Below are 23916 nucleotides of genomic sequence, written 5' to 3'. Positions count from 1 at the left end.
GTCCTTTTTTATTGAAAGCTACGTTTATTTATAAAATTTGTAAATAATATCAGTACCTAACAAAAAAACACAATTAATTTTGTCATTTATTTATATAAGTAAGGTCTATATGAGTAGAATGTCTTAATAAACGGTTCTATCTTTAATGTACCTACTTACTTAATTATAATTGGCCTTAAGCACGAACTTTTAGGTACGTTACGTTACGTTAAAAGAACAGTTTTCAATCGAGTACATTTTATTGATCCCATGATTATAATATGTTGCAAGACTTCCAAGATATATCACCTCGATTATCCGAGTAAGTAGGAGGGCTCCATTTTTTCCTGCATGTTTCATAAACAGAAGCGTTTGCACCGCGCCGCGTCTCACGCTATATTGCGCAAGAGGCCGCGCGGCATCCGCGCACGCGCACTCGTTTATCGCGCGATCTCGCTCGATGCGCGGGAGTGCAACCGTTATGTCGGATAGTGTTTTTTGTTCACTTTTTTGTTCTACCTCGAATAATAGACCACGAAAAAACTTTGGTTGAAGGTTGTTGCAACATTTATCATAAAAAACTATTCACAGATCAGATTCACAATCATCAAGATCCGTACACTCGAAGTGAACGCTCCATTATCCACTCAAGTGCTTGCAAGCAATTTTCGATTAAATAGGTACATTTTGCTTTAGCCGATCAAGAATTTTAATAATAAAAGTTTCACCTTGGTTAATGAAGGTCCTATAAATTCAAAGTTTTAATGGAACATTATTCAATCACTTATGGTCACATTCCATTTTCCATTAATAGTTGTTTTAATTAAACCCGTGCTAAACTATATCTCGGGTTTTAAAGCATTATAAAGTGCGGTTATTATGAATAGCCTATGAAGAAGTCTCTAAATAGCGTGTTTTTGTTTCGCGTATAAATAAGATAAATTAATTGTGCAGTTACTTAGTTTGTAGTCTGGCGAGTAATGAGAAGTGATCAGATTTTCTCATTACTAGAGAGATAAGAGGTAATTTAGCGCCGTGTAAATTACGAAGACTACCCGTCTTGTGACGGCGGGCCGGAAGTAGATTACGGTGAGTAATTACAGCGCGCCGGATATAGCTGGTTGCCGTCATCCATCATATTGGTTTATTTACATTGAATAGCTCGTGGTACGGCCCCACTAAACGCTGACTCAGGGTCCGAGGGCTCATCCTAGAGTGTTTGCTTTTCTGGAAGCATTGAACAGACTGCCGCAGTGCAGCGGAGAGATAAAAGATAAATGTTTTCAAGAAGAAAACTTTAATGTGATCTCTAAGTCCTAACTCTCGCCAGCGGAATTGCCATACCTTCATTATTTTATCAAAAAAATATCTTAAAATCATTAGTAAAGAGTAAAAATGCGCATTTGAATATCAGACATTATCGATGTAAGTGTTTTATTTGCCATTAAACAAACCTTCGCAGTAACACTACCAGAAAGGATCCTAGGAACAGAGGCATTCAATTAAATTAATACTACAATTGTTATTATACTAATAGAGAAGCCGCACGAACTTTGGCGATCTATTGCATCTTCGCTATGGTTCCAACGTGTCTCGACGACGTCGCAACGCATCGTATAGCACGTCACATAACATAAATAGCCAATATATAACAAACATCCACGTTGATTGAGGGGATGCCTGTGCCCAGTCACTACTGGATCATTAACATGTCTTTGGACGGAATCAGCCCGCATTGTCCTTACCAAACAAATAATAAATATAAAAAAGACTATCTCACAAAGTAAGTTCGACCATATCCCTATCGGGAATCGAACCCAGGTCTCCAGATCGTGAGCCCAAAAATCTAACCACTGTTTCGTATAGCATATTGGTGTAATTTATATATTATGTCAAACTAAGCGTCACCCCTGAGGCGTCGCAACTGCTTCGTTTAGCCCCAAACTTAGCTTTACTTATCAGAAACTAAGCACTTAGTTCAAATACGAAGTAAGCTGCATTCGACAAGTGGGATAAATACGTCCTAAGTGAATTTAGACGTGTCTCTGCGACTTGCATAAATATACTTAATACGCCTCGCCTACTGACACACAGTTGACACGTATATGATACATTCATATGGGTATCTATTGGGTGAAGAATATATGAAAAATGTACAATTCGTTTGATGTCTTCGACGAACACACAAACACAATCACGCCTATAATAGGTACCAATCGCGTCTCGACAACACAATGACACCAAGAAACATCTTGCTTGCCTTCTTTCGTCTAAAGCTCAAAAGAAATCACAAACGTTCTTGTCAGCTTAATCTATAATTAAAATTCTATAAAACAACTTTAGGTATTATCACAAATAAGCAATAGCTGACGCATCAATCTACCGGCTGTGACTATCTTAACACCTGCTCGCTTGAGATGTAGACATTATGATATTTATGATCGATCACGTGAATCACGTCTCACAATACCGTGTTCTTGTGATCTGTGAAGCACGGTCCTCTTCTTGTATAGTGTGTATTAGATTTTGTATTAGTACAACTGCAATAGATACAGCGCCTTAATGACCTTTGCAAAAGTTGTTGTCTTCATAATTCTGTAACTTGAGTGTGAGCCCCAATTTGTAAATATTTAACAATTGTAATATTATGCATCTAAACAAGTGGATAACAAAAGTAATTTGTAGTCTAGTATTTATGTATTTGTCAGATAACAAACGTTTAAACTTACGACCTTTAACAGAAATGGGATTCCCAGAATGGGAAATGGGATGGGATTTTCTGTCCTTAGTTTCCGTACAGTTCACAAAGGCTTTATAACAAAGGTTTCAAGTTCATGAGCAATCTAATATGGTAAAACAAATCGATTTAAACTACCAACTTCCAATCTTTACCTTACGGTTACTGTAGCGGATATTTCTAGTTGCTACTTCAAACAGCAGAAAGTTTTCTCGTTCCTCGGAAATTGCATTGGTTAGAATGTAATTGCACCGTTTAGTTTTCATCAAAGAAGAGTGCACCAAAGCCGACCTTGTTTATATGACTAAACTGTAGTTGTAGTTCAGGAAATTTAGAAATGCGAGGCGGTTTGTCTAAGCGTGGAATAAGGGTGAGATTACAGCTGTGGCCCGGTGTACCTACGCTCCTCTTCAACAAACGTGACTTTGCATAAAGTCGTTTCAGCGGAAAAGCTGGCTGTACCTCCTGCCAATAATAATCGCGCGTTGCTACTTTAAACTCCACAGTTAACAAAAAAGTAGGGATAAATACCAAAGGAAGCTTTTTTGAAATTTTCGCCAACTAATTTAATAAATTAACATTAAAGGTTAGCGGTCCCAAGTCTAACGGTCGGCTATTTTTAATATTATTATTTAGCAACCATTTTAAAATTGGATTTTGTCGGGTCTTTGTTTGATTAATTTCAAATTACTGGATAATTTGTATCATTACGGAGCATTTAGGGTGTTTTTCATATTAATTAAATTCTACGTTTAATAATGTTCTTTTTTGTTAATTTTAATAGGCAGTATACATAGGAATACCTACTGCCGCATGCGTTATGAAATGAAATGTAAAACGAATTTATCTTGATTAACGCGAAATTAAGAGTTCCTCTTTACTCTTCGACGTTTGTAACAAAATATTTGCATACATTGGGATCAGTAGTAGATTAGCGCAAACTTTACTAATGACAAAGTTTGAGCGGCTGCTACCTCTCTAGTTTATGTTTCGTAAGGATTATCACAAAAATAAAAATAAATGTTTATTTTACAATGGGTACCTATAACAAGGTGCATAATGTTAATGTCACGAAAATATGGATGTAAGGTCACTACAATATTTATAATTGGAGTAGTCAGATGTATAGCATCGCATGACGAACTTAGCTAGTACATAACATAACATAAACAGCCTATATACGTCCCACTGCTGGGCACAGGCCTCCCCTCAATCAACCGGAGGGGGCTTAGCTAGTAAATACATATTATTTTAATATTCAGATTTTTTAATTACCGATTCAATCATGCATCTAATGATTACTGTTCATAAAATGATGATTATTTCAATAAGAACTAGTATCGTGGGAATGAACTCTCTTATTAAATTAAAAGCAGGCTCTGATAGTCAATCCTCCCATTGGACAATAATTATTGAGTGTCGAATGCATCTGTAATTGACACCTTCCGTCTCGGCGCAAGAGCTAAACTTTTAACGGTTTTAACGGTTGTCTTCAATCAACTTTGTCGCCTCGCTTTTTTTATATAAGTAAGTATACAAAATTGCTTTAGATTTTTCTTATTAAAAATGGTTTCTTTAAGCTAAGTTTGACACGTTCTGGATTATACTATAGCAATATGAACTCGATAGCAGATAACCCGTTATTTATTTATGTTTTCCTTCCTTTGAACCTCATGTACTTAATATTAGGTAAAAGTATGATACCAAAACTGAGATAAGTAAGTAAATTATATTGAATCAATAGTAATTTATTGTAAATTCAATAACCGCTGACGCCTCCAACTCGGTTCCAATCGTGAGAACCTAACGGAATATGATCGAGTGAAGTACTAAAGTGAATATTACGATTTTACATAATTGTTATCGGTAGAGTGCCTGAGACATAATATCGTAAGTAAGCGATGTTTACTAACAGACAGATAAAATTCGCACCCGTTATCTATCGGGGTAGGTAATACTACAAACTACTAATATACAACTTGCAATTAACATGGTTTATCATAATTTAAGTTCTTTATATATTTATATATGTAATTATGATTATAAATGATGTGTATACCTGTACTGGGACGCATTCATTGATAAGGTCGGTCATTGTACTCACGAGAGAAGAATACCCTAACATTTGTATTTTATACCACATTTGTTTTCTAGGTATGCTAACCTATATAATTGATTTTAGATGGTGACACAGCTCTTATAAAATTGTTAACAACGACACCGGGTATACTAAAAACGTCCGAAACCACGCTACGCCAGGGGCTATAACCAAGAACTCTTGAACCACAAATATCAATTTCGAATCGTCTCACGATCTTCAGAATATAATTACAACTGTTATAGTTGAGGAAATGCAACATGTGCAATCGACCTTATAGAAAAGAATTTCATACAACTAAGGTATGAGACATGTGAACTACGTAGGCCTTTACCTGAGCTAACATAATTACCTGCTCGTTTTGAGGGCTGAGAGGGGTGAGAAATGCTTTCTACTATATACCCATATTTCAAATCCTGCCAGCAAATTGAATCTCAGGCAAATATCCAATTTGGTGTGCCTTGATAACCAATTTTAATAACAAAACAATCGATTATTATAGGTGAGTAACTAATTTGTCTGCTCTTACAGTGCATCATGCGACGTGGGTCACGGATAGGTGCATGCAAATATTGGCTTTGTGAACCCTATCTCAAGCCAGTTTCGCTTGAATTCGCAAGATTTCATGTTCACATTAAGTACCCTCACGGCCTACTTTTCTTGACAGGATGACAAGGGTGTAGTGGACACGCTTACGTGTTTCTTTTGTTACCACATTTTCTTCTCTTTGTGTTTACAATGACGATATAAATAAATATACACTTCCGATTTAGGAGTGCATGCCTCTCACAGATATCTCAATAAAATCAATTGAGCATTTCCATGAACGCTAATCCGTAACCTAAATAAAAGTAACAATAAAATAAAACCGACGAAGCTATCTTAAAGGCAGTAAATAAGACAAGCGATGCGAGATAAAGTAATTTAAACGTTGGAAATTGTTCTTGGTTCAAGAGAGGCAATTACAATACTCATCCTCATATCACACTTTAATTTGTCGGCAAACTTTTAAATGTTGCGTATCTTGATTGGCCTAAATAATGAAAAGCAAGCGATTCCCAGTCACGAATCAGTGTATACATACAGATAAGCCGTTCCGCGAAATAATTTGTTTTGGGCGTTATGAAGATTCCAACTTCAATTACTTGTTTTCTTACCGAATGATCAGTGTTATACCTGTTGCGGCAAGTGTTAATCAGGACCAAGTGAAGATAAAAGATCTAAATGTGTCAGAAATGTATTATATTAATTACGTGAACGTACTCAAATACAGTTAAATATATCAGATTCTCTGATTTCTCCTACTGAACCGTGAGTATCGAAATGACGCACGCATATTCCTCAAGATAACGTATTTAAAAACATAACACCTCGAAAAGTTCTCAGTTCACCGCCGTAACATAAATTGTGAGATGCTACCTACTTTACGAATCTTAATGAGATCTTTGATTTAATGTGCCGTGCCGTATTAGATTATGGGAAAGTAATACTCGTTGTTAGGGAAATAATTATCATTTGTTAATGGCATTAACCATTAATATAGGTACATTAAATGCACTATTATATTGCCGGTAGAATCAGTAGTAAACAACAGGAGGCCCGTATGGAACGGAGAAAATTTGTTCCATGACTCCTTATGGGAATGTGAAAAGAACGTAATAAAGTTAACTTACTTCTCTCTCAGATGATATGGAGTTGCATATCCTTAATATTAAGATGAGGGCTATAATAAATAAAGAAAGATAAATAAATGATAGTAAGAAACGATTTTATGTTGTGTCCGTGGTGTTGGAAGAGGATGGGAAGAATAAGTTAAACAGAAAGGGTTACTAATGAAGAAGTGCTAAAAGGTAAAAGTAAGAGGTAAGAGAGACTATTAAGAGTTATTGAGCACAAAAAGGCAAGACAATTTGACACTTAATAAGACATGACGAATTCGTTAAAAACATTATGAGAAGCTAGGAGGAAAGAGAGGAAGGGGAAGACCATCGAGAGCTTACAAGGAAGAAATTAAAAGAAGGCGAACGTTGTGCCTGATAAGGAAATCAAAGAATTGGCCTTAGATAGACAAGAAGGAGAATAGAGCGTGGCTCTTAAATGAACTATGATGATGATGTCTTTATCGATATTAACTATTTTGGATCTTTTTTGGATGGACACCTATTAATAGGGATTTAAATGATATAATTTTTGTTTACTTCCAAATATATGAATCTTGACACAATATATTTAATTATATATGCATCTGACCCACAGTTGAATAAATACATCAGGAAGACTTAGGAAAAACACTTTATTGAGGTTGATCTGTTGACGAGGTTGCGTCATCGATCGTCTCTGAACCCGCTGTCAATCCGTTTGTCTTAAATCCGTTTGAAGGTCTTGGCAGCAGGCACCTATTATGTCTTTGCCGGCACCCCGGCGGGTGTAATTATCACTTTATGATTCTATCTATATAAGTACTTATAAATTTACCTAATTTTAAAAAATATATTAAACGATAAATCCCTATGTACATCTTTCATATATTCATATATTCTTTCTATTCTTTATATTTTATTTCATATATTCTTTCACAGGGTGTTAGTGACATCGTAACGAATACTGAGGGGGATGATTTAGACCTTGCTTCTGAGTTAACATGAAATGGAAAGATTTCATGAAAACAATTCATTTCAGTTGAATTCTTTTTTGTATTTGTTTTTTTTTTTCAGAATCATGGTCTGAATCGAGCTTAAAATTTAATATTTTTGAATTTGAATCTATAGAGGTAATAGCAATCATGCGATACTACTTCACATTTCAATTTCCTGATTTGGTAAATACCGTAGCAGAACAAAGTTTATGCTCCCGTATTATATGGCCACCAGTAATACGCTTATTGGCGTACCATGATAACAATGAACAATATAAAAAATAATTTCATATTAAATTCTTAAGATTCGTTCTAAACTAGCTAATTGAGCTAAGCACCCCACATGCCTAACTAATATTATGCTTTTCTATTTATGTATATCAAAGATTTGCCGTAATACTCTTTACTGGGAATCATCTTGGATCACGCAAATGTAAATAATTAAAAATAATGCTAAATTCATAGCCGTAGCTGGTCAAAATACACTTATATATTTTTTAAAGCCATCATCCCGGCAAACTCAATTTCCTTTTCGAATAAAGATTATAATTTTAATAACAAAAAATTAAAGCAATGTATGATATTTAACGAAGATCAACAAAAAAACATAAAATGGAAAGGGTTGGCCTACAAATGCCGAAGAAAATAAATAAAGGGTTGGAAATAATGAAGCCGCTATTAAAATAATATTGAATAGACAAACACACAATGGTGGTACATCCGTCTGTCTTTATCACAATAACTGAACAACAATATGCTATTATAGTTCACGGCGAAGTGGTGACTGTGCTGACTTTTTAATTTTTGACCTTTGTGGTTGAGGAGAGTTAAGGAAAAATATTTTTTACGCATCATTACCAGAATCCATTCCGCAGGCATTGATCTCCCTGTTCCTAGAACGCTGCGGTTGTATTTTTTCTTCGTCTCAATTTGTCATTGGATTATTGTTCGATTGATTATCTATAGCCACGGACTTGCAACGTCGCGTCGCTTGGAATTATGTTTGTAAATACAAAACAATAAATTCTTTGAGAGCAGCCGACCTTCGAAGCTCTTCATCGTCTTCTCACTGGCGCCCTTTGTATCCTGTAACATCACGGCCGGACAAACAATAGCTCTATTTATATAATATGATTTTAAAAGATAATATCTCTGTAATTGGATATACGAACGTAATTGTAAAGGAGATTAAGAGTAGAGAACACCCTTTGTGAACTGTAAAAAATAAATACTGTGAGTTTTTATGGTGTATTCTTTAGCTGATGGATTTATGGGATGGGATCTGATGGTGATTTATACCTCGTATCCTACTATTTTAAATACAGTAGACAGGTAGTTTTAAAGATTACGAAAGTCAGAGTTATACGATTTTAAGTCTGACATTAACAAACACATAACCCTCCGTTTTGCTTCGTCATAGTCGAGTAATAATTAAGGTTTATTTAGATTGTGTCTTTAGTATTAGGTATCATCCGTAGGATGCGTATGAAAATTTAAATCTACTGTACAGATATTGGTGATATATTATGTCATTAATGTTGAGAAGATTAAACTAGTATTTCTTAAAAAGATGATACTTATAAAAAAAAAGAATGAACAAAGCCCCTATACCTGCCGACAAATAAGTTTTCATATACTAGCTACCGACGTTTGCGTTCTCCATCAAAAAATCTAAATCTCATAAAAAAGTACTTATAATACTTACTCCTTATTATGTACAGGTGGTTACGAAAATTTCTATGAGTCGTATTTGTTTTGGTTGACTGTAGATAATACGACAATTTTACAAAATAAACACGTATCTAGTATATTAGTATATAAAAACATCTAAAACCTAAACATACTTTTAAACTACATTAGCAGATCGCTCTAGGGAATACCCTGCAGGTATCCGTGTATACTTTGAATAGTAATGAAAGATTCGTAAATTAGAAGCATACATAAACTCACGCCTATTTCCCACCGGGGTAAGCAGAGACTATAGAATTCCATTTGCTTCGATCCTGACACACTTTTCTTGCTTCCTCCACATTCATCAATCGCTTCATACACGCACGCCGGTTCAGAGTAGATCGTATTAAACCTTTTCTAACGACATCTCCAATTTGGTCGTCGTAAGTCCTTCTCGGTCTTCCTCTGCCAGCCCTACCATCAACTTTCGCTTTATATACCGCTTTTGCAATTCTATTGTCCTTCATCCGCTCTACGTATCCAAACCAACCTAACATTCCCTTCTAAATCCTAGTCACAAATAAATTAAAAGCATACATTAAATAGAAAAAAATAAAATAAATAATAATAAGTAAATTAGAAGCATACATTATATTATTTTTATTTAAGGATCCTAATTCAGCTATTTTTACATTTGCCGTGGAAGTTTTAATAAAGTACAACAGTTCTCTACTGACAGCTTGACACGGGGTATGATTTGGGTGGAGCTGCAAATTTTTTTCGATTGTTCCTCTATTTTGCTTTAGCAAGCGAACGTGTTTGCATGAGCTAACGCTGAGTAAGCGTGTTATAATATTTTTTTGTAACAGAATGTGAAAGATCGAAATTTGTTCGAAACTCTACGTTAGAAGTTTCTTGCAATAGTCTAGCAAAAGTTTATACAACATAAAATAAGCTGCAAGAACTATCAAAAACCATTGAACAAAACTCTTACAATAATAAATTATGCATACATAACATGACATAAACAGCCTATATACATCCCACTGCTGGGCACAGGCCTTCCCGCAAACAGCTGGAGAGGGTATGTAGCTTACTCCACCACGCTGCTCCAATGCGGGTTGGTGGAGGTGTTTTTACAGCTAATAGCCAGGAATAACGGCTTTACGTGCCCTCCGAAGCACGGAATCATCTTACTATTTCGGACAAACAGGTGATTCAATCCTGAAAAGTCCTTACCAAACAAAGGACAGTCTCACAAAGTGATTTCGACAATGTCCCCATCGGGAATCGAACCCGGACCTGCAGATCGTGAGCCTAACGCTCTAACCACTAGACCACAGAGGCTGTTATTATTAAATTATGCATATAATTACAGCGAATAGGGTAATCTTACAGCAATTTTGTAGTAGGTATATTAACGAAATCGCCATGTAAAGCTACACCCCTTATAAAAACAGTGTCGTCAGCCATAAAGTTCAGTTGAACCCGTGTCTCTGTAAACCATAAGAGGATTATCCTAATAAATATAGAAGTGCGTTTAAATCCTTTGGAATGCTCGCATACAACTCTACACGCCTTTTATTGGGTATTATTAGTCGAGGCGGTTAGATAAATCTGTGAGAGCATACATTTTGTGATTTGATGAAGGTGCGGGAACTATATCATAATATCACTGTGTTCGACCAGTATCAAATTACACTTTGTCTCCCTGAAGATTCCAAACACCGTCGCCTCAGTCAGCTCAGAGTTTATTAACCGTGCAATGTCCATTTTAGTTTCAACGGAACCTTGCACTACCTTACCAAGGACTACACTAAAGTATTCGGCCTTCCCAGTAGCTAACGTAATTTATTGGAAACTATTATCTTCAATAAGTATGCCTAGCTGTATCTACAACAAAAACTGACACAATCGAATAAAAACGGAATAGGTACTTAAAGTTATACCTTGCTGTTAAGCTGCGTTTTTCCTCCAGTCTTGCAAATAATGCATTATTCAATAAACGGGTCCCATAACCACAGGCAGAGGAAATTCAATTGAAAAAATACTGCCCATGTCAATTTAAACTGCACTCAACGGACCTTTTGTTTTGTCGTCATTCATTCATTCCGATTCTCGGCCGCTTTCAGAGGGAGTCGTAATATTGTTTCTAGTTGGAAGCGCCTAGTAACCTAGTAGTGATGTCCCAATGCTTTAACTCCTTATATATCTACTTAGTCCTATCACTCAAACGTTGAGAAACAGTTTAATCATCCTAAACATAACTTTTAAAACTTCTGAAGAATGAATAGGTAGGCTCAACCGAATATTTTCTGTACGTACACATGTGTTTCACATAATTATTCTATAGGCACATTCATTCGGAATACTTGTAACCAATCGTTTAAATTTAATTTTATTCGCATCACAAAAAGTATTAAATACTTTCGATCGGAATTCTTTGTTTTGCTGCACAATAATGGCGACGTATTTCTTAACATAATTGCAATGTAATTGGCTTCTTTTAACATTGTGCTCGTACTACATAATTTTTGTATGAAAAACAAATGTGAGAATATGAAATGGTTTTATTTTATCAAAAGATTATTCATTCCTTTTATTATTAGCAAGCCTGAGTGAGTGCACCGACATTTTTTGTCTGTTAGGTGCTCAATTAATTCTCTTCTTGCACACAACTGACTTGGGCCGGTCATGCAAAAAGGACTATTAAGTAACTTACGACGAAATTTATTTTTCATTCAGTATGCTGACCAATGGAAAATGTTTTATGTATTTGTGTTCAGACGTTCAATACTTAACAGGCGGATGAAACGGGAAATTCGATGTTTCTTTTTTGGGTGACCATTCAGAAGCGTGCATCGTATAATTTCCTTTTTTTGGAGACAATTCATGAGTACGCGTCTGGCTTTATAAAATCACGATCGCGTTCACCTGAATGCTATTTGAAAAGAAATTACAGTACGGTCAGAAAATTAACATGCGTGCGCATCATAAAATAGTTTTAGGTAAGTATTGTAAATAATGATGGTGTATAATACTATCAATTTATTTATTACCAAAGCTGGTCGTATGAGGTAGATGTCATGAAGCTATGTTCAGCTTACAAACGATGGAAAGCTATAATTACATATTGATATCAAACAGTGCGCAATATGTGGAGGAAGCAAGAGAAGTATATCAGGCTCGAAGCAAATGGAATCCCATAGTCTCTGCTTACCCTGGTGGGAAATAAACGTGAGTTTTTGTATGTATGTAGTACGCAATAAGACAAGTGTCTTAATTTAATATCATTCTATTTGTAGATAGGTTCCTAATTGCAACTTAACATACAAAGCTGGCGAGTAGTGGCTGTATTACTAGGTATAGACCTCTGCCTATTCCTTCGGGGATACAAACGTGATGCTTTATTATTTTATGTTGTATTACAACTTAATAAAAATGTATTGGTAAGTACTTACTTACATTATAACAAATAAATTAAAAGACAACTTTTGACCCGTCCGTACCGGCGACGATCAGCTACTTTTTCTCAGCCAATGTTGCCTGTTCAATTCATTCAACATTCCCATAAAGTGCCGTAACCGAAATACTTAATTCATTGAGGGTATATCCAAGAAAAACATGAGAGGACCCCGTTTGTGGATATTCTTCATTCTTCTTGTATTTGGATGCCCTTGTAACGCAGTTATGCTCATTCAGAGATATTGTGGTATGAATAAAATGTCTGGGACAATTTGGGGAATTACAGAGAAAAAAATAGTACTTACATATGTGGAAAAATTGCATGAGAACCTCAACTACTGCACTAAATGAAAATACACATTCATCAAATTCCATGTGTGCGGTTGTGTGTAGCTTATACCGCGAGGGTGGCCATTGTCACGTCACAGCATTTATTGCTTTGATGTCACAATAATTACACATAATTACAAATAATTAAAACCATCAATTATAGGTCTTTCATTCACCGTACATTTTAGCTGACGTGAGGAGAAACGACTATCAGTTTTCATAACGCAGTTACAGAAGCATTTTGTCGGCAATTAAAGTGGTTTATTTGTATTCGTGTGAGATTGAAGTAATAAGCGAACTTGTTTATGTTGATAAATCTTTGTTTAGAGATAAGCTTACCTTGTCTGTTTTCTCTGTATATTCAGCGTGCCTGTTTTATTGTGTACAAATAAATAAATCAATAAATAAATGAAATGATTATATAATTATATAAATAAGAGACTAATCAGATATATAAATGCTACTGCCATAAAAATTTTCGCCTTTTTCCCACCGCAAGAGGTTATTTGGCTCGACGCCAAATACTACTTTTTAACGATTCCTTTAAACATTTTTAATAAATTCATTTCTCATAACGTTTCCGCTAGTCACTCGTACACGAGCTTTTTCAAAGGATTTACAAAGGATGCGACATTGCGGCGACGACGTTGCGTTTCGTTGCGATAAAAACGCGGCGGCACGCATTGACAGCTAGCATTTTGACTTTACCAAACTGGTTTGAGACGGGTTCAGGTGTTTTATTATAGACAATTAAATGTAATGAGCTTGAAAAGGGAATGAGAGTTTTGTCTACACTTTTAAGGCGGCTACCAACTAAGTACCTTCATAATAAATACAAAAACTATGAAAAACGAAATAAAATTTGAGGTCAGATTGGATGAGATTCTAAAGAGTACTTGACATTGATTATTTCCTGCGGAACTAACTTATGTCATTGCAATGAAATTTCGAAAGCACACCCACTGGATAGAACCCAGTCTTTGCTCGCGAAAGCACTAACTGCATCATTATAATTGGCGAAAGTTAGCCACATTTGAATACAATGAAGCACGCATATATTCGCCATGAATAAAACATGGTCAAAGCTATTGGTTTCAATGCGTTTTTATGCAACTTTATGTTGTATAAGATTTGTAATGATACAGTTTGGTTCGTGCGTGGGCGATGCCCATATTGCGTCGGCCATTCGTCATGCCTACGTAACGCTCTTTAGATACTTTATTTTCATTGTCTATTTAAAAGTCTAGATTCGTCGTCTAAATGCGTCAATAATATCCTCTTAACAAATTGAGGTTTGATTAATAGTGGAAGAATGGTTAAATTAATAACAATAAGATTTATCAGTGGAACAATTGCCACTGCACGGTGGGCAGTGGGCCCCAAACCGGTGGTTATCGGACAAAATTTGACAAATCATGGACAGCGTTGACAAATAGCAGCGTCGTGCGTTTGTCAGCGCTCCATTGTCCCGTGCGATGCTCTGATATGCTGCACCATACTCCTTGTGTTCGGTGCTCTGAGATCAGTTGATACCTAAACATAAGTAAATCGTTTTCATTTTATTTCAGAATATTTTATTGGAGCAATTTCTTTAATAATCAAAATCTGCCGCTAACTATTATATAATTTTCTCGATACCCACGTTTCTCTTGATATACATAAAAGACACTTGAACACAAAAAACGGTTAAACATTTACGTGGTATTTCAATGTTTTTCTTATTCGCTTTTCAACAGAGAATTTAAATGAAACTTAATCGTACGTAACATATTCTCGTACATTAGATGATGATTTTGTAAGCTCGTGGTAGGGCCCTTACATTCATGTTGTATCGATGGGAATGGAAGATATGTCATCCGTTAATGCACTTCCGTGAGTACCCAGAGACAATAGTGAGAACCGGGCTTGTCTCTATTTTATTGTCAAGTAATTATGATAAAATTATTGTGTATTATTATTTTTTATAGCAACCGTCCAAATAAGTTACGGTGACGTTGTGTAATGAACCAAAGACGGTTTATTCAATAAATCTTATTCTGTCTTTTGGTAGAATGACTCTTTTAAGGAAAATCAGGCTTAAAAATATTGTTACCAAGCTGAAAAGTACGATGTAATACTTTTCTACCTTTTGTCTGTCACAAATGCAACTCGAAATTACATGGAAAAAGGGAAGCAACGTAAACAAAGTAATTTACAACATGTTATCGTGCACTTATTCCAGAATAGCAAATATGAGACACACAAGAAACATTTTACTCTTTTTATCCAACAACAGATTATAGCTAAATTGCTATAAAATAATCCTTGTTCGTATGTTCAATAAAATGCAAAATCGATTGCTGGTACCCAAGAGTATATTTGCTTGAACTTTAGAATTTGCTTGGCTCTTGTACAAGGCCCTTTTTAAACAAACAAGGACGAAATAAAATAAAAGTAAAGCTGCCTCGGTTGTCTTGCGTAAACAATGGCAGCCCCTGGTCCTGAGGCCCGTGTTCCTTGAAAGAAAGTAGCAATACCTATGCCTTGGCACGTAACCTCGCCTCTGTGCGCTTCTGACAAGGACCTAGTTATATTGTACTGTAAAATTACCTACCACAGACCTCATAATTCTTAAGACGAGAAGGACGCAGTTTCGATGTCTGACCACCTGAAATATCACTTTCAGCATTTTCATTTTAAAGAGAGGTGAAAAAAAGATTCTCCCAAAGCAAGTAAGTACACATCGTCTCAAAAACAAAGGCCTTTGTAGTCTTAAAGAAGGATCTTTTCCCTAATCTTCTCAAGTCCATAAACAGGTTAATTTTATGCTGAATAAACGCCGTAGGGTTGAACATTATACTTTGAGACTTTTTGTCGTTCTGTTTGCGGTCGACAAAATGACTCGCGTAAATAAACTACAAAGCGTAAAGAACACGTAAATTAGAGAAAATATTTTGTTTCTGTAGGCTTCGTTAATTCTAGTTTACTGTACTCTGTACTCTCTAGTTTAGTGTACTCGTTTCTACCACTTTTGTTCTTAAATAATCACAGTCAATATTGTTACGTATTTTAATTTCGCCACATTTCGTCATAGCGTCAAATTACGAGACCTCAGGAATTCTTTAAACAAACACAATAGTACCCATAAGATTCGCTTTCTGACTGTTTCGTAAGTGTGATTGTGTTAATATGTAAACAAAACGAAACTCTGGCGCTTATAACATAAGTATTTGATTTTTGTGTCAAAAACTTTAGGCGATAAGCGGCTAATTGAGGACTTAGTTTGTAGAAACAAGCTTTGTCTATTTTTTTTTTGTCTTATTCTTATATATATTCGACGTTCGACGCCTAAATAATAAAGCGTAGTCAATATGTAGAATGTTTATGTTATAAAAGGTCCTTATCATTATCATCATCACAGAGCATGTCTTATAAACTACGGACTATTTGATAGGCAAGCACCACATAATAGAAGAAAGAAGTTGGAAAGGCCCTAACCCGCATTTTGTATGAGCGCCGCTGTCGCCGGTTCAACCCCACTCTCTTTTACTACTGCGCCTGCAAACAAATAACTACAATGGCTTTACTGCTTCTCAAATTCCATAGCCACTTTACCGGCAATGTATATTTTATGTGATAGGCTGCAATTTTATCATTACTTTTCGTAAGACACTGTTTACAAAAGTAATATTTTAATGAATAATTTTCCTTGCATGACAGTCGATATTGGATTTTTTTTCCCTGCAGGTTCTAATGCACAAGTGGACCTTTTGATATACTATCGCGAAGCTCGGTGCGTCATAAAGATTTCAGATAGTTCGACTTCAAGAAAAAAATACTATTCGCTCATACTTGTATGGCGCGTGTTTCGCGCTCACTTTCAACTTTCCAACCTCTTTCTTTTAACCGACTTCAAAAAAGGAGGAGGTTCTTAATTCGACCGTAAGTAATTTTATTTTGTGACAAGCACCGTCATCATAATATTAAGTATCACTTTAATATCAATCTTAGAACATTGTTGCGAAAATGTAAGTGGAAGCAGATATGAGTAAAAGAAATAATATATTACTTCTCGTTATACCTATCCAAAATGTAAATCTCTTGTCTCTCTTGAATTATACCAAAGTTTATCAAGAGTTAGGCCGTATGCGCAAGATGATGTCACTCCCCTCAAAATTGACCAGTCACGGCTATTATTACCATACATGCATATTTTCTTTGTTCTTTTATACATGTTATGTCCAATTTGCAGAAATTACAAGTACCTAACGGAAGTACACAAGTAAGATTGTGGATTTCTTGAAGTATGACGATGGTGTCATCATCATACTCATGTGTATGACCTTATAAATAACAACAAACAACAAAAAATCTTTGATAAAGTTTCTATCTTGACATTAGAATCGATTCTTTATTAATGTATAAACAAAATTTTGCACGAATTATTGTTTTTTTTTGACGTGACTTATTGTAGATTTGCCGCAGATGGCATTAACTACTTGGCCGGACAAATGGGGAGCGCTGAAGGCTCTCACCCGATACAACGTTTACGATAATAGGCCTGAGAGTGCCCAGTTGGGCGCGAACCTCGGGTCAGGGCATCGTCTGAGAGGAAAAATATTTGAAAGAATTAATCGACCCTAGTGAGTCGATAGCGATAAGCGCTGAATGAGGGAATTCGTCGACCACCCCGGCGAGGTCGGTATCGGGGCCCTGAAGTGTTTGGTGTCGCGAGCTGATTGGCTGCCTCTATGGCTAGAGTAATCGGGTCGTCGGGAGCGAATTGTTGCTCACCCATAGGAATACCAAGTAAATTATATCAAGAAGATTTAAATGAAGAGGTGAGATACGGATAAAAAAGACAAGCGAGGGCGTCAAAATTATTTAGTATTTATCATCACACTACTATAAGTACCTACATTAAAGTTTTCAGTTTTCGGTTCGATTGCGATCACGTGGCCTAATTACAAGTAACTGCACAAGAGTTAACAGGGGGTCTAAAAATGCCACATTGTTGCATTTCATCTAAAAAAGCAATATTGCCTGTTGACATTTGTTTGCATTGCGCACTTACTTTTATATGCGCAAATGTCAAATTGCAATATTGCTTTTTTTAGATGAATTGCTTCGACGTGGCCTTTTTAAGCCCCCTGATCTATACCAGGTTGATCTTGGATGGTTTGACTTGTAAATGATTCCTTTGAACTCACCAGTACTACAGCGTGGCGGGTGAATTAATTACCTAATACTAATTATCACAAGTTCTACAGATGAAATCCCTTTCTGTGACTGGTAGTAGAACGTACAATGTTGCAAGTTACTAGATATTATTATGTTTCTAGTTACAATAAACACGATACAATGAACTCTTAGACATATGAGAGACATCCGTAGCCAAGTATTGACGACTATCACCGTCTATAAGTCTGACGCGTGTCAGATGGTGTTTCGCAAGTCGTAGATACTAGGTACAATTAACATTATGAAATGTAGGCACAGTTCACGGTAGTGGGTGCCGCGCTTCTACCACGCATTTAGATGTAACTTGTAATAAGCACGACGTTATTTACAAGTTTCAGCCTCGTAGGACGAGCATGTAGGCAGGTGCTAATTTGTTTCAAACAGATGTATTGGCAATTCTACATCGTCTCAATGACTAATGGTCTAAGCTTGTACTTTAATGGATAAGTTTGAAATCTGCCTACTCAACTAGAGAAACTATTGGTTTAAGTAATGCACACAGACTCATACATCACACACGTAATCTTTATACAGGGGCACGCAGAAACACAAATGACCGAAAACAACTTTCACACCTGGTATTCAAGTCCAAAGATGTCCATCACACGCATATTTCCTTAATAACGATCCCGAACAAAACACAATCTATATTTTTCTTCCACGAAAGAAGCAATATGCTTGACAGAAAATATCTCTTTCAACGCTGTCATCTTCGTGTACACATTAAATTGTATGAGAATGTAATATCATAGAAACAAAATTGACTCCTGCTTCCCGCACGAATGAATATTTTAGCTATTCTAGTAGGTACTAGAGAGTATAATACATATTTGCTATTCTAGTGATATTTGAGTCATAGACGAAAAGCAATAAAACTCTAAAGCAGTTCTTGGAGTAACAACTAGAAAAATGGAAACGAAAAATATTCTTTCACAGAGAGAGGAGCGCCAAAAATGAAAACTAAAGTTTTAGCGAAATGTTACGAGGTATTTCCGAAGCAACGCAAGAACGTTGACTCTGTAAAAGCTGCATAGATGCCACTTTTGTGGTTCCGAGACATTCCGTCCGTAAATATGAATATAAAAATGCAATTTGAGCAACAAAAATGTGACTTTACACGATCGGTATTAAAGTATTTTTGAAATTACGCACTCGGTCGCAGGTCATTCCAAATTCAAAACAGGAATGTGCCAGTGGAACACCCATCACAACTTAAGTCTTTATACCAGATTCAAAATCACGACTAATAAACATTTCATCTCCTAAACATAGGAATTTTAAACAGTACATAAAATCAAGATCTTGGATAGTGCGTGGCCAGTCACGGAGTATCGTAAAAATGTCGTGGTACCATGGTTTATGGCTCGAGCCCCCTATGTTGAGAACTATGAATTTGTATGAGGCAACTGGCTCACTTTTGTTGTTTCTGTCGGCTCACAGGCAAGTATTGCTAGGATATGCATGAGTCTCAAGTGACTTTACGTCAAAAAGACGTTTAAATGTAATATGTATTTGGTTAAATTGAATTCTGAGTCGCGTGTGCTGAATCATAATTAGGTAAGTAAGTTTTCAAGTTGTGAAATCTATAATAATATAAGGACTTACCTATTTATTTATACGGGTTTAGCGATTTAAATAGATATGTTAAGTATTTCGAAACATTTTATTTAAAAATGCTGGTAAACATTAGGTATTCACATGATAAGATATACTCGTAACAATATCCGTGTTATTGATACCAGGGTTACCTTGTATAAAAAACTTGAGGATCTTAATTCACAAATACATCACCAGATCACAAGGTTATCATTATGCTGCCAGTGTGTACTAATTATTAACATAAAAACAGATAATTATCACACGTATTTATGAATGGACGTGTTATAATTTGTTGTTTAAGTGTAATATCGTTGTATGTTTATACTTATTTATGAAATAGTTGCGATAAAAGCTTGCTTGATGTTTTTTTTTCCTATTGTGTTCCCTTTTTATGGAAAAATATATCACAGTGAGCAATTTTAATTATGTATAAATACAGCCATTGCATATTATAGTATTTACCTTTAGCACCACCAATCATTAATATGTTTCTATAAGTGTCAGACTATCACTATGCCATAATTACTAAAAGCAACTTTTCCTACGAAAACTAGTTCCTAGCTTATGATTCACAGAAATAAGCAATCACATTATGCCGTTTTTCACAGGATCCGCTTACCTAACCTGAATATTTGACAGGTCCGGTTTTTTACAGAGACGACTGCCTGTCTAACCTTCCAACCCGCGAAGGGAAAACCAGCCCTATACAGGTTAGGCTCATGCCACCGAAAATACATTTCTCGGGAATGTGACTTCACCGCTGAGCACGTGATAATCATTTATGATCCATACATGACTTCGAAAACCAATTCGACAATCATTGATTTAGGCTTGTGCTGGATTCGAACCTGCGACCTCAAAGTGAGAGGCAAGCGTTCATACAAACACACGTGTTTTGTTCACAGAAATAAGTTATGACGTCAATAAAATGGTTACACTCCTGCTACATCAAAAGGATACTGGCTTGGGGCGATGATTGGCATTCTCTGTAATAAAACTACTTACCGTGGCAATGATTCATGCCTAAAGTACAAGGAACCGATAACAATCAGTTTTTACTGTTTCATTATCGGGCTATGGAAGTAAGAAGGAGAATTCGCACGCTTCCAATGATATGACTAATCTGCACATTCATGCACCTTACATCTACGTCAATCTGAGACTTACTTTAATTTATCTATACCCTTATGCGCTATCATAAGAGACAACAACTCTAGACAGATAACAGTCATTTTGATATAGAATGTAGGACTTACCAGGCTGCGTTCTTCAAAAACAACATAGGTAACAATTTTCCTTCGTTTACCCTTCTAATTTCATGGATAACAAACATATAATATGCACATTTTATCTTTGTTTTTGGGTATAAATAATGCCCCTTGTTATTACACCCACGCACAATACATCTCCTACCCTTATTATTCTGATCAAATTAATGAGAAGCAATATAGCATAATTCTATACGATGCGATCCAAATATCAAGCAACAATTATTTTTATACATATGCTTTTGCCATTACATTGTATTTTTGAATAATTATGTACTAGAGTAATGAGAAAATAGGTAATTGTCACGTCAAATCTTGACAACGCCATCTATATAATTTTTGGGGAATGTAGCCTGGAAAGTCCTAACTCATATATTTTTTTTTGTTCCTCTCATTCCTAAGAATCGCTTTTGTAGAGAAAATATTGTTTTATTATTGAAAAGAGGCAAACTTATAGAGTCGGCGCTATGAATTATCCACTTCAATACGAAGGTTATACTCCTATACATAAATGGTAAGTAAATACATAATGGTTGTATCAAGGAAGAGGTATGGAATATTAAACAGGTGTACCTACACAACTATAGGTACACGTGCCTCTATATTATAGAGGTATTATAAGTTTGAATTGCTTCAATTAATTTGAAATAGGAGTTATTGAATCGCTTGAGAGTTACTATCGGTAATATTATCAGTATAATAAGTTAAATAAACACTATCCAACGCCCTTTCTACACATATATTTAGGTAGGTACTTATAACATGTTGAATGACGGGCCGCGATAACGTTGCTTCTAAATATTTAAGTTAATTTTTGAACTCATTCCTCGGGCTGCGCCGTCAAATTACAACACTCAGTGGATCGGGCTATTATAGTCTAGCCTTTTGTTGTCTTTAAAAGTAGATGTTGATAATAATATAGACAATAATTGCCATCATCCATAATTACAAGCACACTGTTAGCATCAGCGAGAAAACCGATGCGGGTGTGACTCTCCTTTTAACATTATCACCCAAAATTAAAATGAAGTTTTGCGTTCCCCTGTAAGGCTGATTAGCGATTACCGAGAAACGATACTAACCTTCGCCGGACAAGTAGGTAGGCAGTTACCGTTTAATTAAATTACCGTATCAAAACCATGACCAAGTTTCATGAATCTCGACAAACCACATTATCGGTGACGACTTGAGCGATTAAAGGACGTGTAACGACCAGTTGCGGTAAACACTGATAATCTCATTCTAGGCTCGCTCCTCAAGTGCACGCTCGTTTGTTTCTCATATCTACGTTTTTTTTTTTAAATAGTGGAGATACATTTTGTTGTAAACTGACGAGTATAGCGCAACCCGCAGTATATTGTGTTAGTAATAACAACCTGTTACTTTATTACCTTTCCGCGGCAGAAGAATTCTATTACCATAAAGTTCGGAAGAAAGTTGGATATTTAAAAATAACGACGTTATCGAGTGGAAGTTATCGTCAATAAAATGCATAAACTAGTAGCAACTACTATAACACCATCACTTTTTCGGTAACTTAACCGGTTGATTGTGTAACACTTGGAAAACGGTTGGTTAAAAACGTGTTAATTCGTCAGAAATGGTCGATAATAAGTCCGTGATCGAATTTCCAATGAAAGTCGTATGATTCAGTGCTTTTAGAGATGTGCCAGAGTATATGGTAAACTCTTGCGCAGTAGACAGTGTTTAGTGGTATTTAGTGAAATACAAAATGAGTGTTCCGAATTTGACCGTCGACCAAATAACAGGTATGTTCTTTAAGAAAATGAATGCTAAGTTAAAATTTGCAAAAATTGCTTAATCATTCCCTTGTTTTAGTCATTATCTTCGACATCGCGTACTTGAGCGTTGTGTTTCTTTTGTATACAGCTCTGCATTACGTGTGTAAGGAACATTGGCTTCTAACGACTGCAATATTTTTGTTTGTACCACCTCCCTAATTGCCGAATGTAATAACGAGGTTCGTGTAGCTGGGTTAAACAAAGAAAATTTAGGAATGCCCCTTAGCTGTTACACACGAGTGCGTAGTAGTTATCAGTGCGTACGAGTATATTGCAATGAGTTCTTTGGTACAATTACCTTTGCAAACGAACTCACAAAAAAACAGATGCAACGAGGCAGAGTAAAATAGGTTTTATTGTTTTTACATTAGTTTGATTTGCTGTTCACTGAATTTGTAATAGAAAGAGTGCTCTAGGCACTTGGAGTTACTTTGATTAAATTGTTCTGAGCTTTACAAAGTGTAGCCCCTCATTTACGTTCGCAGTCCTATATTTTTCCTATAATTGGCTTTCTAAACTTTTTATATTGCATTGCATACACGCTGAAAACTCATGTTCTCCATCTGTTTAGTTTTGGTTAGTTACTTACTTTGTTGGACTCTATAAAACAAAATGATTACAAATGTTGGCATTCATAACATGCCCCAGCCCTTTTATGGTCTCAACGAACTAGAGTAGGTCAGAACAGGAAGGTTCTATGAATACCTTGTCTTTTATTTATATAAAGATTTGAACACAAGTTGACGCGCCTGACGAATTGAATGCTCAAGAAGAGAAACTTTAAAATCGAAAAATACTGACGGACGGGACTTGAACCCGCAGCTCCTGTCAAGCCGCGACGAGCACGTTAACCAATACACCACTTGGTCCTCCTCCAGTCCATGCGAAATTATTTCGACCTGTGTATGTATCGCCTGGTTGCCTGGAAGAGAATGCTACTTAGCAATAACCGCCTATTGTACTCTTTCTTTTGTTTTGTGCTTTCCTGTTTGAGCAATAAAATATTTGTTATGTTATGCTACATGTTATGTTATCGTCACTAAGCCGCCGGCGGTTCCATCTTTCTAGAATATTGAGTACTAATATTGCTTTAGACCGACAAGAGTTGGTAG

The 23916-nt window shown here is 35.9% G+C and overlaps 1 protein-coding gene across 4 annotated transcripts in view; it reads left to right on the top strand.

Annotated features, from left to right (window-relative positions):
• The window catches only part of LOC126380555 (rho GTPase-activating protein 7), a 159692-nt gene that overhangs the window by 81658 nt on the left and 54118 nt on the right, over nt 1–23916 (top strand). For 2 of the 4 annotated variants that reach the window (XM_050030046.1, XM_050030045.1), the window contains exon 1: nt 22258–22771. The exons of the other annotated variants lie outside the window; for them this stretch is intronic. In XM_050030046.1, coding sequence (XP_049886003.1) covers nt 22735–22771 — 37 coding nt within the window. In that variant the 5' untranslated portion in view covers nt 22258–22734. Of the gene's footprint in view, nt 1–22257; nt 22772–23916 lie in introns of those variants that run through there. 4 annotated transcript variants of the gene reach the window in all.

The sequence above is a fragment of the Pectinophora gossypiella genome, chromosome Z (genome assembly GCF_024362695.1).
Source record: "Pectinophora gossypiella chromosome Z, ilPecGoss1.1, whole genome shotgun sequence".
In the NCBI taxonomy this organism is placed as follows: Eukaryota; Metazoa; Arthropoda; class Insecta; order Lepidoptera; family Gelechiidae; genus Pectinophora; species Pectinophora gossypiella.
Note: the sequence above shows the minus strand (reverse complement) of the source record. Positions and strands in the feature narration are given on the sequence as shown.